Source organism: Archocentrus centrarchus, chromosome 21, assembly GCF_007364275.1.
Source record: "Archocentrus centrarchus isolate MPI-CPG fArcCen1 chromosome 21, fArcCen1, whole genome shotgun sequence".
Lineage (NCBI taxonomy): Eukaryota > Metazoa > Chordata > Actinopteri > Cichliformes > Cichlidae > Archocentrus > Archocentrus centrarchus.
Genome location: NC_044366.1, coordinates 973826 through 990303, shown reverse-complemented (window position 1 = coordinate 990303; position 16478 = coordinate 973826). Strand labels below are relative to the sequence as shown.

Below are 16478 nucleotides of genomic sequence, written 5' to 3'. Positions count from 1 at the left end.
AAAAACAGCTTTAATAAATTTATATGGACCTGGTTTCAGTCTTTTACCTTTAAGCTCAGAAATAAACTCGATTTTCACCAAACGGTCGATGAGTAACCAGCTCACACGCTTCCCTTAGTAGTTTTTATTTTTGTTAAGTCAGACAAATTCAAAGAAACTTCAAACTAAAGCTCCACAATCCTGTCAGATCATTTAGATGATCCACCTGTGAACTCAGGTGTGACGGGCCAAAAAACATTGTGACGTCCTTCTTCAGGAAGAGATAAAGTGCATGAAGTCCCACTGAGAAAAGCCGCAGAACTTCTGTCCAATCAGACGTCCAATCTGAGTCCACGTTTACCAAACGGTCAGACCAGAAGTGATTTCACACCGACAGCAGTGAACAAACAGAAACGGGAGCCGCATGAAGACGACCGCCCGACCAGCAGCCCCGTTACACTGACACGCCTTTACAGAGAATAAAGAGCATCACATGACCAAGGGTATCAGTCCTCATTCTTCAAGCTGCCCGTGTGAAAACTGACCTGAAATCTGCTTCTGTTCCTCCTGACAGAAATAGAAGCAGCAAATCATCAAGTCTGACTGAAGACATCAAACAATCCCAAATGATACATTTGATTCCCTGAAGCTTAAAACTGATCGGAATGATGAGAAACTTCCTGGACTTCAAACCGGATCTTCCTCTACGCAGACGACTGCCCGCTCTACCTTGACAGCACAGCAGGGGGCGCCACGGGGCACCCACAACTTCATGCAGAAAATATGATTTCATCCAATCTCATAAAAACAAGTCTAAATTTAGATTTTTATCAATTTATTGAGAAATATTCTCCTGTAGAGACAGAGGAGGTACGGTGGTGATGTCGTTTCTGCTGCTGCAGTCAGAGTGAAGGTGGTGATGATGTCATCGTGTTGGTGATGACATAGCGTTTGGTTTGCAACCTCTGATTGGCTTCCGTCCATCAGTTTATTTATTGGTCTGTCCATCTCAGCCTCTCTGTGTCTATACAAATTGTTTCTGCTGCACACACACGCGCACACACACACACACACACACACACGCACGCACGCCGATGGTTGATGACATCATCTCTACAGGCCCAGAGACTTGCGTACGATCTTCTGGGCGAGTTTGTTGAACTGCTCTCGGTCCTCCCGCCACATTTTGGAGGCGTCGACGTTTGCGCCACTCTCATCGTTGGGCTCTGAGGGGAAAACAGAGGAGGTGTTAACAAACAGGTAAGGTGTGGTTCACACCTGATGACATCACACACAGGTGTATGATTACCTGCCAGCATGCTGACCACAGACAGCAGGATCTTCTCCACACTCTGGACTGGACTCCACCTCTCTGCGCTGCTCTCATATCCCATCGGATCATCGCCCGGAGCGTGGAGGATGGAGATGCAGACCCGACCGTCTGGATAGACTGAGGAGGAAGATGAGGAGGAGGAAGATCATTATCACTGCTCACAGCTGTTTTTGTGCTGTTGAACATTTTTGTGTTAAAGGTTTAGACACAAGGGTTCTTCAAAAGTGACGTCCACCCACCCACCCACCCATCCATCCATCCACCCAACCTACCTATTCTGTTCTATTCACCTGAACATATATGCTGGGTGTTTTGGGGGCTTAATGTTGACTTTTTTAGGAAACCCGTTCATGTACTGAAAGTAAAAGCTTTACTGAACACTTGCGGTGAGGACACGTTTGGAAATGGGATGTTGTAAGTGCTGCGTGACTGTTCAGGCGTGGGAGGGGTGGCTGTCGAGTCCTCACAGGTGCAGAAGAACAACATGTTTACCTGTCAGGTGAGGCAAGCATACAGAGGAAACATGCGGTTATCAGTTTCCATCAAACATCTCGCCGTGTTATCAGCGTGCAAAGTGCTTCCTGTCGGCTTGCTGTCGTTCCTGCTTTGACAGCTGCAGCTTTTATCAGCTGCTGTTACACATGATACGAGAGCCGAGCAATTAATCTGATTTCATATCATCATACAGTATAATCATATAATATAATCTCAGCTTCCAACAATTCAGGAAACAAGATAAGTGACAGAAACCATCACTGCACCTCCTTCGGTTTCACAGTGATGCTCTCACTGAGCTACAGGCTGAAAGCCCAGACTGACCTGCCCGGCCCTCACCTGCCCGGCCCTCACCTGTCCGAGCTGCGACACAGAGTACTGATGCTGAGTAAACCTTCAGTTGAAGAACTTGAATGTGTTCAGCTCAGAAAGTTGACTCATTTTTTTTTTCTTCTTTTGAAACCTGAGCCCGTTTTTTTTTGACTCCTCTGAGGAGGTTCAAGCCCGCTGGATGTTTTCTTCTTCGTGTGTTTCATCTGCGGCGGCTGCAGGCTGTTGATGGATGAGCAGATGATACAGTTGCAGCAGGAAGTTCAGCTCAGGGCCATGCTGGTGCAGGATGATGATGGGCCAGCAGCAAGCAGCCTGTCCTCTAATCAGGACAGAGCGTGCTCAGACTGTCTCCCTGCTATGACATCAGGACTCAGTGCACTAATGACAGCACTCTAACAACATGCTAGCAGCGTGTGTAGCGCTGCTGCACAGCGACGCGTCAAATGATGGCTTTGAAGTCAAACTGACTCTCAGCAGGTTTCTCCTGTTAATGTGTCAATGCAGCCTCGTGTCACATGACTGATGTGCAGTTTTGTTCCCCAGCAGGCAGTGAAGGTGATGAAGAGTCACCGCTGTGTCAGCGTTTCCCTCTCAGAACAGACTGAAACCATGTGTGAAACACATACCTGTACCTGCTTACTTCAGGTAAATACGTATACCTGAGGTAGGCCTCAGCTTTAAGTGTTTGACTAGAATCTGAGAACGAGGCTCCAAACAGGATTAAAACACTGGGGGAAAAAGATGGATTTACCTGGAATTACCTGCACTGGATTAAAACACTGAGAGGGAAAGAGGATCACCATCAAATCACCTTCTCTACACACAGACATGCAGTCTGAACGGAGCTTTAACCTTTACAATCCCCGTGAGAACAGAAGCTGTGTGTGCAGGTGAGGGGGCGGAGCATGCGCCAGCCTCAGGTGGACTTACTGTTAGGGTGAAACATGTCGCAGGTGAACCTCATCTTTGGAGGACTGAGAGGATAATCGGAGGGGAAGCTGAGGATTGCTGGAAACACCCCGCCTTCAAAACAAGTGTCCTGAGGACCCCTGAAACACAGACAGGAAGTGCAGGTGAAATCAGAGAATACGGAACCAAACTGCACCTGAAAAACCCGGAGAACACGGCTCAATGTTCTGTTAATCTGCGCTTTACTTCATCCGAGCAGCAGGGCGACTTTTAAAGGGTTTTAATCTTCTCCATGATCTGTTTCCCTGCTGCAACTCCAGCTGTTTTTGTTCCTGTACCCATAACACCTGTACACACCTGTCCCTCTGCCCTCAGTCTGAAATCCTCTGATTTAATGATCCTGTAACTTTTTATCTTCCTCCTCTAATAACTGGCTCAGTGCAGCTTTTTGTGGGGTTCATGTCTCATCAAAGGTGCTTCATGCAGTTATAGCGGTCCATCAGGAGGTTCCTGTGAGCTCTGAGGAGAATCTGCTCAACTGAAGCTTGAAAGGCTCACAGCAAACTTCACCTGAGCAGAGAGCCGGCTTGGTTCCTGTGATCTCTATGAACACACATCTGGATATGAATATGAAACCTGCAGGTTTCTGTCTGTAGTCCTACTGACCAATCATGTTTGAGCAGTCTTTGGATGTGTCCAAAGACTGCTCAAACATGATCTCTTTGGATGTGTCCAAAGAGATCATGTTTGTGGAAATGAAATCTGGAAACCAAATCTGACGATGACTGAACTTTTTAAAGAATCTGGGTTTGTAAACACAGACAGCCCGTGAAACAGGACACATCCAGACATCCCAGCTGCACCACCGTACAGCCGGCCTTTTCCATAATGCCCATCAGCTCACGGCTCCAAGACGGCACTGAGGCCATACTCGTGACTCAGAAAACTTTTAATACAAGCTGCTTTCCAATGAGCCTTCGAGCTCCTGCTGAAATGCAGCATGTACATCTCATTTCACTGGTTTGTTGTCACAGTTTAACAGACCTCCACTGGGATTCAAATATTTCCAGCTGGAAAGCAAAAAAATCTTTTGCTGAAATACCCCAAACTTTGTTCTCAATTCGGAAGAAAACTGAAGATGAACCAACTTATTACAATCGAAAGAACACAGCCTGATCTCGAGCTGGTCTGAGCCTGATCTCGAGCTGGTCTGAGCCTGGTCTTGGGCTTCACAAGCATAAAAGCAAGATGACAGGAAATACTGATATACTTCAATAGTTAGCCTTGTATTTTCCTTGTGTTATTCACAACATATACCCACGCAGCAGTCATGAGACCAGATGATGATCTTAAAGGGAACTCTGGACATTAAACATGCAGCTTACTCTAATGCTGTGAATGCCACCCTAAATGCTGCTACTCTGTTCACAGTGAAGTTTACTTAGACTCATTTTATTGTCTTACTTTATTTCATTATTTATTGTTGCTGTTGTTTGGTCTCAGCTTGTCTTACACGTTGAAGTGAAAAAGAACCTTGAAGCTTGAAAAAGGTTCAAAGTTCAACCATAAAAACACTGTGCCAAAAGACTAAAGCCAAAGTGGATCCTTGTTGGCTGGAGAGCTCCTTGAGGAGGTTCAAGAACTCTGTGAGTAGGCCTAACGGTTCGTTTAGATCTTCTACTTTTCCAACAGTGAAGTGAATTTTTGTACAGACTTGGAGAACGGGTTCTAGTCAGTACTGAAGCTGTTCTGGAGTCTGTTGGTTGCCATCCTTGTTCCTGACACCTTTATCTGCTCTCACCTGCAGGTCGATGAGCAGCGGCTGTTTGAAGCCTCGCTCATCGATTGGTATCAGTTGTGAGGACTTGGCGTTGGTATCAGAATGTGTTTGATTGTTATGCAGTCGTGGAGCTTCTGACTCATCACAGTTCAAGAGGATGTTTGAATATCTGAGCACATCACAGAGGTCAGTCAGTCAGCTGATCTGATCATCTGTCTGATCATCTGTCTGCAGCTTCACCTCCTCCACCATCAGCTACTCTAATCACTGACCACACATGCACTGTGATTGGCTATCTGTGCTGCCAATCAGCAGAGGATCAACGCTCGTCTGAGGCACGTTCCTTTATCAGTTTGATCAAATCTTGAAGGGTTTCATCACCTGGAATTAAACAGTGGTGCTTCTACACCTTAAAATTACACTATAATTTTATGGTTTGGACCGAGTGTCCCGCATCATTTTATCCATCACAGACCAGAATATGTGACTGCTAACAAACAACAGAATAAAACAAGTCGGCCACCCAGAGGTTCAAAATAACTGTTACTCATATTCAGACTCCTGTGATTTTTAGCACAGGCCTCCTCGTTCTACTGCAGCTTTACAGCGTACTGATGACATGTACTGTAGTGCACTGCCGAGCTTAGCCACCAGAGGGTGCTGTATATGGTGGAACAGGGAATAGTAACTGCACCAAAACCCCCAAAAAGCTTGTTTGGGAGTGTATTTGGTTTTGTCCACTGACAAAGCTGAGCAGTGTTTGCCTCTAAAGGGGAAACACGCTGCAGTTCAGCTGATCATCACCTGAGCCTCCAGCAGAGGGAGGTGAGAGCGTGCCAACCAACTTGTTCCTGAATCGATGACGAGTCAGCGAGTCTAAGAAAACTCAGTGGCTAAGCTGCAGGAGCACGCCCTCTGCTTCAATAACCCTGTGAGGGTCATCATCACCAGGTGCTCAGAGTAACATCAGGAAAGCTAGCACCCAAGCCTGCGTGGACTTAGGAACGCGGACTCTGAGGTGTGATGGACACACTGTGACCTGCACGTTTTACAGTTTAAAGATTAGCTAACAGAGAGTCAGTGATCATGAACATCTACTCAGACTACTTCACTTCCAGGAGTTCACATGAAGAAACGGCATCTAGAAGTGCAGCTCAGAGGAGGGACGACCTGCCCAGGTAATGACAGGGTGTGGTTGCGGTGATGTCATCAGTCAGGGGGACGGCAGGTATGTGGACAGTTGGACGGAGAATGAGCTGCAGGTTAAATTGAAGGGCAGACTGAAGCTGCTGTCACGCCAACAACCACAACAACAAGAGGCTCAGTTACAGGTAATGGCGGTGACTCAAGCTGCTGCCTTCACTGACGCCCCGTTCATGCTGATGTGTTCTGTACAATAACTTCAGTACGTCTACTGCAGTCAGGCTGAGGTCTCAGGGTTACAGGCCCTCAGAGCACACAGGGCGGGTCCAGATTCAGAGCTCTGTGATTACTTTTCCCAGCATTCCTGATCCGTTGGTTTTGTTCTCTGAGCAGCTGTGAGGATCACTGGTGATCCATCACAGTCTGAACAAACTGCAGCAGTCTGACGTCTGCAGAATCCAGCCCCGGTACCCTGGATCTCACAGGAGGAAACCTAAATAAGTGCATTGTGGGTGAACTTTGTGGGATCAGTGGCTGCTCAGAGTAAGTCAGAACAGATGAAGGGTCTCCTTTGACCTGCATCTGATCCCAGGATCATGTTCTAACACTGTGAAAGCAGCTTATGGCAGTAAAAGGAGAAACACTCCTGCTGCTTCACATGCTCTCCACAGCTCGGTCTCATCGCACTGACTGCAGGTCTGGAAGGAGTTTCTCTAAATGCTGGAGGGTCTGAGGATCCGTGGATGGTATGACATGAAACCACAGCAGCTTTAATAAATGATTACACGTTATTGTCTGCCAGTGTTAAAAATACAAACAGCTGAAATAAGTCACGTGCAGAGCTTCATCTGTGTCCACAATTCAGGAAGAACGAGCACCGATTCTTTGTGTTTCCAAGATTGTGCCGTTTGCCTCTCTGACAGGTTCACACATCAGTGTGAGGACAGCGACACCTGCTGGTCTCAGTCACTCATTACAGCTGCAGCAGCTGGAGACACACTGTGAATCTGCTTGTTGACTCCAGTTACTGTGGTTCAGTTATAATAGTTTTGGATTTTACATTATAGTTTAGTTTTAGTTTGTTTTTACTTTTTTCTCTAATTCAGTTAGTTTTAACTAGTTTCAGTATTTTCACACTCAATCTGGTGCAAAATTCAAGGTGCAAAAGTAACTACTGTGCAATGAAAACTCGACAAAAGACACAAGAAGACTTCCGGTGGAACATCGCCAAAATGGCAGCGCGTTGACTGAGCTCTTGACAGAATCCTGGCGAAGTTTACTTAAAGCCCATTTCTAGGACGAGTATTCTTTAAAAAGTGTCTATATAAAGGGGGCATACATCACCTTGAGAAGTTCATTTCTAGGTGTGAGGAGAAACACAGATATTACGCCCGACAGCCGAAGCTAAAGCTAATTAGAAGAAGATAGAACAGTGTTTTGAAGAATACTATCAGAAACTTTACTCCCAGCCACAGCTAAGTAACAGTAACCAAATTGACACCTTTCTTATACATACTGACCAGACAGGCTTTATTAGACAGAGGCAAACCCTAGATAATATTTGAAAGACCCTGCACATTATGAAACACGCTAAACAAAACAATCTGGAGATTGTACTCCAGAGCTTGGATGCTGAAAAAGCTTTTGATTCGGTACGCAGGGAGTTCTTATATAAAGTTTTATCAAAGTTCGGCTTCCACCCCAACATAGTTGACACTTTTGCCACTCTGACCAGCAAACCCAAAGTAAATGCAGATCTGACGAATGCTTTTACCTTACAGAGAGGAACAAGACAAGGCTGCGGTGCTTCTCCACTCCTGTTTGCCCTATTCTTAGAGCCACTGGCTCAATGGATCAGACAAAGGCCCGATATTAAAGGGGCTACAATGGCATCAGGTGAACATAAATTGGCCTTGTTCGCAGACGATGTGCTGATGTATTTAACACAGCCCAACCAGACACTCCCCAGCGTAATGACAGGACTAGAGGAATATGGATCACTCTCTGGATACAAAATTAACATTAACAAAACCCAGATATTAAGCCTAAACTATAACCCGACAACTGAAATAAGGAATAAGTACAATGGGAAGTGGGACTCAAAACACATTAAGTACTTAGGAGTAATCCTGACAAAAGACCTATCTAAATTATTCGAGGCCAATTACGGACCCTTGACCCACAAAATAAAATCTGACTTACAAAGATGGAATTCTGTTCCCTTCTTAAATCTATACTCCCGAGTTGAATCCATAAGAATGAATATCCTTCCTTGAATGCTTTACCTCTTTCAGTGCTTACCAATTAAAATACCTCCAAAACATTTTGATGAATGGGACATGTTGATAGCAAAATATTTATGGCAGCATAAAAGGGCAAGGATAAAATACAAAACACTTCAACTGCTAAAAGAAAAAGGCGGTATGGGCCTCCCATGCCTTAAGGAATACTATCTCGCTGCCCAGCTTAAACCCCTAGTCTGTCTGAATTCCCCTTCCTACTCCACGGGATGGAAGGAAATAGAAGTCAAGGTGTTAAAATTTCCACTTATGGCAATATTGACAGATATCAAACTGCAAAAGACCACAACGCTTGCGGAGGATCTGATATTTGACTCCCTACTAAATTCATGGAATAAATCAGTCAAAAAGTGTAAACTAGGTGAGCTCTCAAAAATTTTGAGGTGGTGTGCTTACGATTCTGAGTTTGCACCCAATACACAGGACGATGGTTTTAAAAGATGGATACCAAAAGGATTAACAACCTATTTCTCTTTCATCCGCAAAGGGGTTTTTTCAAGCTTTGAGACCCTACAGAAAAAACATGGTTTAGCACAGAATGACCTTTATAGATATTTGCAAGTGAGACACCATTTCAATCATAACTTGAAAGTAATCTTTGAAAAGACGGAGCCTGGCTTTCTGCAGATATTTCTATTCTTAAGTGAGCTCAAACCACATAACAACATATCTAGGCTATACAAAGGAATCCAGCAAAGCAAACATGACAGCACTGAAAGTATAAAGAAAAAGTGGGAGAATGAGGGAAATATGACTATCTCCAAGGAAAGTTGGACTAAAATATGCCAACTACAATGGACAACAACGGGGTCTAACACATGACATGGCGAGAATTCAGTTGGAGGAACATAATTAGATATTTTATCAGACCTATCCAAAAACGCCACCTAGGTAGCGGAGACGCATGTTGGAGACAGTGTGGGACCAAAGGGGCTAACCACTACCACATCTTCTGGGACTGTCAGGTTATAACCAGCTACTGGAAAGAAATAGGTGAACATGTTAATAATATATTTGGGGCTAAAATTCCCCTCAAATGTGAAACAATGTACCTGGGTGATGTACCTGTGTCCAAATGGAGCAATGGAGATAAAAGACTACTGAATATGCTACTTGTCGCAAGTAAGAAAGCTATCACAAGAAAATGGTGGAAAGTGGAGCCCCCTACCATTGAAGACTGGATAAACATATTACACGATACATATGTCATGGAAAAGTTGTCTTTCTCCCTCAGGATGCAAAAAGACAGATTCTATGAAATCTGGACCAAGTGGACTGAGTACGTGAAACCTCTTCGGATGGACTTTCTTTAAGAATATAGTTCAGGACTTAAAACTTTGATTTGCAATGGATGGTATGCTTCCTTTGTTGATGGTTGTATGTTGAGATGTGTTTGATTTCTTTCACTGAAAATACAAAAAAATAAAAAATAAATAAAAAAGACACAAGAAGAAATATATTCAACAACCAACTGTTCAGAGAGCAGCACTACGTGCTAAATGTGTGTAATATTAAGGACACACATGAACATCAACAGGGAACCGTCCCTCGCTAGTCATGCTCTATGATTGGTAGGGACATATTTCTTGGGAGGTGCAGGTCAGATTACAGCATAGATTAATCGCTAATTAACTCATAATGCACTTGCACAAGCATAAATGGCGGCAATGTTGCAGGCCACTTATGTAGGTGATGCTGTAGACAAAGACTCAAGGCTGCAGCATAAATCAGGGCTAAGAGCAGATGGAGCAACGTGACAAAGTAAGTTTAATAATAATAGTTTTTTTGTCGATTGCACTGTTTTTGTGATCGTTTGGAGCCAACATCGAAACTGAAATCAAATTTCAATTACTTGCACAGCTCCATGGCAGACTGTTGTCCTCCGATTAATCTTAAAAATTCAACTTTCAAACTACAAACATGCAGTTAGAATAATTATTGGAGTTATGGAGATGCTTTCATTATTGGTCCTGACTTTTAAAAGCATCCCGCATCCTGGCAACAGAAGTGCTAACTCATCTGTGCAACAGCCGAATGAGACAAAAGTTGGAGCTCACGAAGGTGATCTGAGTGACTTTGAACGTGGCGAGCATTTCTGAATGGACAAGAGCAGCAGCAGAGCACACCAGGTGCCCCTCCTGTCAGCTGAGAACAGGAAGCTGAGGCTACAGTTCACACAGACTGGAAAACTGGACAACAGAAGACTGGAAAAGCTGCCTGGTCTGATGAGTCTCAGTTTCTGTTGCAGCATTCAGATGGTTGGGTCAGAGTTTAGAGTAAACAGCATGAAAGCATGGATCCATCCTGCCCCGTGGCACAGGTTCAGGCTGCTGCTGCTGTGGTAGTGTGGGGGAGATTTTTCTGGCCCACTTTGGGCCCCTCAGTACCAGCTGAGCATCGTTTAAACTCCACAGCCTCCCTGAGTGTTGCTGCTGTGCATCCCTTTATGGCCTCATGGCTCCTGATGACCGCTTCCAGCAGGAGAACACAGCACATCAAAGCAGCTCTGAAGGCAAACTCAGTCCGACCCGGTACGAGCGAGGACAGCGTACACCTCACTACCCCTCTGTTTGACGCACGGGAGCAAATAAAAACACACAAAATATCAACAGTGTGTTTCCACAGAGACGAGGTACTCACATGATGAGAGCCTCCCACTCAAAAAAGTTCTCCTCGTTTACTGGACCTGCACAACAAACACAAACTGGTTAAAGTCTTCGGCTCTGTGGACGTCTCAGTCCTCTGAACACCTGAAGGGTTCTGGTCTCACCTGCCACGATGCCCTCAGGTGGGTTTAGAGTCAGCTCTGAAACATAAATACAGATAGGGGCGTGACCTTTGACCTCTTCTGTGAGCAGGCATATGTCACAGCAAATATTTGATATTTAACATTAAAGAAATTACTAAAAAAAAAAAAAGAGAGCAGCTGCCAAATACTTCAAATACGAATCAATGCATCAATCAGATTCACCAGACTAATCAATCAATCAGTTTATCTGTGCATTATTCGCGTTATTATCACCCCTAAAGTAATAACAGACCTAAACATGAATCTGGACTCGGGCTAATCTTATCGTTAGCCCTCAGTGCACCAAACTCCATTTAAAAACCGTCAAATTTATCACTTTCAGACCGGAAAAACGAAGCGCCGCCTGCGTCCACCGTTAGAGTTCATTTCTGACACTTACGGATGATTTTAAAGTTAGATCCGAGCGGCCCCGCGGAACATTCTGGTAGCGCCGCAAACGCGTTATATAAGCTCCGAAATCCGCCGCAGTCGGAGGTGCAGGCGCACACAGCCGCCGCCGGAGGACCCACACTGCCCGCATATCCATCAGGCTGAGCGCTGCGTGCTGCGGGGACTTCAGGATAACCGCGGAGGGAAAGAAAACTTCGAACAGGCGGAACTTCTAACGGAGTTTGGCGCAGAGCTACGGAGCTGTTAGCTTAGCCTGCTAGCTAACATTTAAATGTCTCCTATTGGCTGAAAGCGGCTCGCGCCACTCACGTTTGTACTCGGCCATGAGTCTCTTGAGCGCTGTGCCGGCCATCGTGTTTACCGGGTAAAACAACAAACAAATAAACAAATAAACAAAAAGCGCCCCAGAGTCTCACTGCAACGGACCAACAGCTGATCCGACTGAGCATGCGCAAAATGGGTTTCCGGTAAGTGCGTGTGAGTAGACGGCGCCCCCTGTCTGCATAAAAAACAATAACAGTAAAATAAAAGCAGTAAAAGTCGTTCAGGGGTGTATTCCAGGAAGTAGATGTAGCTCCAACTGTGAGTTTAACCCTAACATGAGGGACACGCGGGTTTCTGGATTTATAATGAGGCAGCTGCAGCTGACTGTCAGGCAGTTCCTCTGAAACATTTACTGTAGTTACTGTAGCATCACTGTTACATCACACTGATCTGGATGAAGCTTTAGACACAGAACACACTGATCAGTGATCAATGATTGATCATTGGTCGTGTTGGAAGAGCTCACTGATGGAAACATGTCTGGATCCTGGAGATGATGGGCATGTTTGAGTGAAGATGAGGCTGAAATGAAATGACTGAACTAAATGGATTCGATTAAAATGGCTCATCCTCCCAAACTGTACTGAAATATTTAAAACCTAAAAAGCTGAGACATTTCTGTTAACGTGAAACTATGACTGACCTCTGACCTTTAACAGCAACTCAGTGAAACATCTCTGCTGTCAGAGGGCCGTCATCTCTCAGTGAAGCTGATCTGAGATCAGATTAGAAATACTTATACTGGAAACATTAAAGCAGTTTTATCCAGTGACGGCAGAAATGATGTTATCAATTTAAGAAAGTGAGGTCGCTATCCCATCAATAGATTACATTTTTACTCAATCATTATTCAACCAATAAAATGGTCATAAACTGCACCCAAAACAGTTTTTATTAAGTAATAAACTGATCTGAGGTCAGATCTGCTGCTGTCACTGATGTCACAGCTCCATCAGTGACCTGACTGATGTTTCAGGCTGCAGCTGAGCCATTAGATAAAAATCAAAATTAGGATTCAGCTTCATGTGATGAAAGTTTAGGCTGGGTAAATGATGACAGCAGACATCATAAAAGAAATGATACTTTAAACTTTATTCAGCCTGTGATGATGACAGAGGGCCTGAGCGGATTACGATGACTCCTCCCTCCTGTTTCTGACATCATCACGCTCAGCACTGACGTGGAGGCTCTGCTCTGTGTTTACCTGTTTCCATGGTGAATCCTGGGATCAGAGCTCCATCGATGATTGCTTTCTTTCCTCACTCAGAGTGAACACACTCAGAGATGACCGAACTTCTTAAAATCAACTCAGGTAAAAAATCTTTTTAAAAAATGGAGAAATATTCCAGCAGCTAATAAATAAAACAGAAAATTTCTGTTCAGTGAAAAACAAACAAAGCAAAAAACTAATATCCCAACTAATTGATGCAGCCAGGGATTGAATACAAATCTTCCATTTAACAGGTGACCTGCTCTACCCCCTGAACTAATGAGATTATGTCTCTCGGCTGACCTGGGAACTCCTCCGAGTTCCCCCAGATAAACTGGAGGAGGAGGCTGGGGAGAGGGAGGTCTGGGTTCCTCTGCTTAGGCTGCTGCCCCCACGACCCAGGCCTGGATAAACAGGAGAAGATGGATGGATGGATGGAATAGTAATAATTATAGTTTTTTTCCCACCATTTTGTGGTGAAGACTTCCATAAGCGTATTTGTTACTTAATGAACAAATCCATGTGAAATTATTAGCGGTGGGACTCGATTAAAAAAATAATCTAATTAATTAGGAGCTTTGTAATTAATTAATCGAAATTAATCGCATTTTAATCACATTTCAATATTTAACATGATAAATATTAATTTAAGTTTGGTTGATGAATGAATCAATATACATAAGCTTACAAGTGCTCCTGTGATAAGCAAACTCCTGACATTAAAGTTCAGCATCATAACTGGATAGTTTTATTCAAGATTCAAGATTCAAGAAGTTTATTGTCATGTACACCGCAAAACACTGTGGTTATGCTGAGCAATGAAATTCTTATTGCGACTGCCTTACAAACAATTGAAATAAGCAACTAAGTTAAAATAAAATTTAAGAACTAGTATATTAGGAAAGTAAAAGTAGAGAATAAAAATAAATAAATAATAAAGCAAGTGCAATATATACAGATATATACAGATACACAGTTTGATAATCAGTCAGTGGTTCAGCAGCCTGATGGCCTGTGGATAGAAACTGTTTTTCAGTCTGGTTGTTCTTGCTTTTACGCTCCTGTAACGTCTGCCAGACGGCAGGAGTGTGAACAGTGTGTGCTGTGGGTGGGTGCGGCCCTTGATGATGTTGTGTGCCCTCTTTATTACCCGGGTATTATAAGTGTCCTGTAGTGATGGGAAGGCAGCTCCACAGATGAATTGTGCTGTTTTGATGACACGCTGGAGAGCCTTCCTGTCCTGACTGGTGCAGTTTCCATACCACACCGTGATGGAGTTTGTCAGGATGCTCTCCACAGTGCATCTGTAAAAGTTGCTGAGGAGCTTGGGGGGTAATTAATGTTTTATTCAACATTAATGTCTCACTTAATATAGTTGGAAATTAATCATTCTCTCAGCTGTATTCCTTGATGTTGTCCTGTTTGTTTTAACAGCTTATTTTGAATTAAAGACTTAAAATGAAACCACAAAAAGGAGCAAAAGTTCGTTCTCTGTTTAACCAGCTGCTTTTACACAGCTGTGCTTCGCACTCACGTTGCTAGGCGACATGAGCTACGCAGAGGTGAGGGCAGGTGACGCTGATATGAAGGCTAGCCGCTCACTTCCGGTCTTTGCGGTCTATGTGGGCTGTGAAGGACCCGGGCTGTGTCCAAATTCACAGCTCAGGATGCGGCCTTCAAAGGATGCAGCCTTCAAAGGATGCGGCCTTCAAAGGATGCGGCCCCTGAGTTTTTGACATCGTGCGTCGATATAATCTGTATGCCTGGAACTCGTGCACTGAGAAATGTTCCACGGTGCAAAGTGCGATTAAAATGTGTTAAAAATTTTAATTTGTTATTTTCCCCGTAATTAATTAACCGAAATTAACGCGTTAAAGTCCCACCCCTAGAAATTATACAAAATGTTTGTGCCATTTTACAGTCAGTGCATCAGATGTTAGAGATGTATTTACAGCAATAAACTAGAATTTAAATAAACACGACATATTCATGAAATTATGTTAAACTGTATTTCAGTCCGTTGGTGTAAAAATAATTTTAAAATCATGTTTATTCACAGGTTTGTTTTCACATATTTTTACATTAGACGTGTTCATTCACTGTTTTTGTCATTTTATTAATATGTCACATATTTAAAAATCAGGAACATTCAGTTAGATTACAGTTTCTTACTGAGCTCCTCTCTCAGCAGCCTCTCATCTGCTGTCTCTGGATCCACAGACACAGTGAAGCTCCTGCTGACCTTCTCTAACTTCTCCATCAACACAAACATCACATCTGCAGAGCTCTCTCTCGGCATCACCTCTCTCCTTAACCGAGCTTCAACAGCTCTTTCCCAAATCTTCATGGTGTGGATGATCAGCTTCATCCTTCTGTAGTTCATCAGCCTTGTTCTTCAAAATCAGTACCAGTACACATCTTCTCCATCCATCAGGCATCTTCTCACCCTCCAGGAACGTGTTAAACAATCTGGTTAAAAAGTCCACTGTCCTCTCTCCTCACAGCTCCACACCTCCACAGGTATGTCATCTGGACCATCTGCCTTTCCATCCTCTTCATACCTGCCCTCACTTCCTGCTTACTAACTGTCCTCCACCTGTCTCTTTATTCATGAGCTTTTCAAAGTGTTCCTTCCACCTTCACTCGTTAGTTAATTTTCCCAACCTGCTGTGCATCCTTTCCAGCTCAATCTCTCTGCCTAACCAATCAATACAAGTCCTTTAATCCTTCCTGCCTCACATTCAACTCAGTATAAGTGAGTTGTTCCACACACCCCCCCCCCAGGAAACTCTCTACCACTTCATCCAGCTTCCTCCAGTTTTCCTCCCTCTCTTCTAACTGACCTCCAACCTGTGGGTCATACTGACAACATTCAGCATCACCTCCTTCAATTTCCAGCTTTAACTCCTGATCCTCTCTGACAGTCTTCACCTCCTCAACACGGCTCCCATACTCTTCAAGATTACCCTTCTCCTGCACATACAGTCTATCTACCTTCCTTCTCTCCATCGTATCAGACAGCTACCTGTCCTACGCAGGAGCCTTTCCTTCTCTCTCACTGCCTCCTAACACACCTTCCCCCTCTCCTCTTCCTTTGTGTTAGCAGCACACTTTCCACCAGCACCCACTGGAGGTGGTTGTTGCTAACCTGGGCCCTGACAGATCTGGTATAGAAATCTCATTCTTTATGATAATTATGGTGTTTGATTTGGACAAGATTTATGACAAATGTCTTTCCTGATGTGAGACTCCCCAGTTACCTGGAGCAGCAGTAGGAGTACTCTGGCTGTGGCCCCCTGGTTCTGGGTGATTATAGCAGCTCGCTGCATTTAATGAGAGGCTTTATTTTCCTTCCATGTGGACAGATTGAATCGGGTTCTAAGGGAGGTCTGAGCTCCTCCATCACAGGTCTGATGGTCTCTGAAGCAGCAGCAGATTTAAACTCTGTGATGCGTTCATGTGTCCCTGAGCAG

General features: G+C 44.1%; 1 protein-coding gene across 1 annotated transcript; it reads right to left on the bottom strand.

Annotated features, from left to right (window-relative positions):
• Positions 1 to 797: 797 nt before the first annotated feature.
• Positions 798 to 11932, bottom strand: ube2g2 (ubiquitin-conjugating enzyme E2G 2 (UBC7 homolog, yeast)). Its single transcript, XM_030758148.1, has 6 exons — positions 11781 to 11932; positions 11043 to 11078; positions 10913 to 10958; positions 3071 to 3189; positions 1289 to 1429; positions 798 to 1205 (listed from the first exon to the last, which is right to left on the bottom strand). Exons 1-6 carry the CDS (start codon positions 11821 to 11823, stop codon positions 1093 to 1095), a joined length of 498 nt encoding a protein of 165 aa, XP_030614008.1. The 5' UTR covers positions 11824 to 11932; the 3' UTR covers positions 798 to 1092.
• Between the last annotated feature and the right edge of the window lie 4546 nt (positions 11933 to 16478).

Coding starts and splice junctions, on each gene's coding strand:
- ube2g2 (XM_030758148.1), bottom strand. CDS start 11,823: ATGGCCGGCACAGCGCTCAAGAGACTCATGGCCGAGTACAAAC. Junction 10,959..11,042: donor ACCTGAGGGCATCGTGGCAG/GTGAGACCAGAA, acceptor TTTGTTGTGCAG/GTCCAGTAAACGAGGAGAAC. Junction 1,206..1,288: donor TGTGGTCAGCATGCTGGCAG/GTAATCATACAC, acceptor TTTTCCCCTCAG/AGCCCAACGATGAGAGTGGC.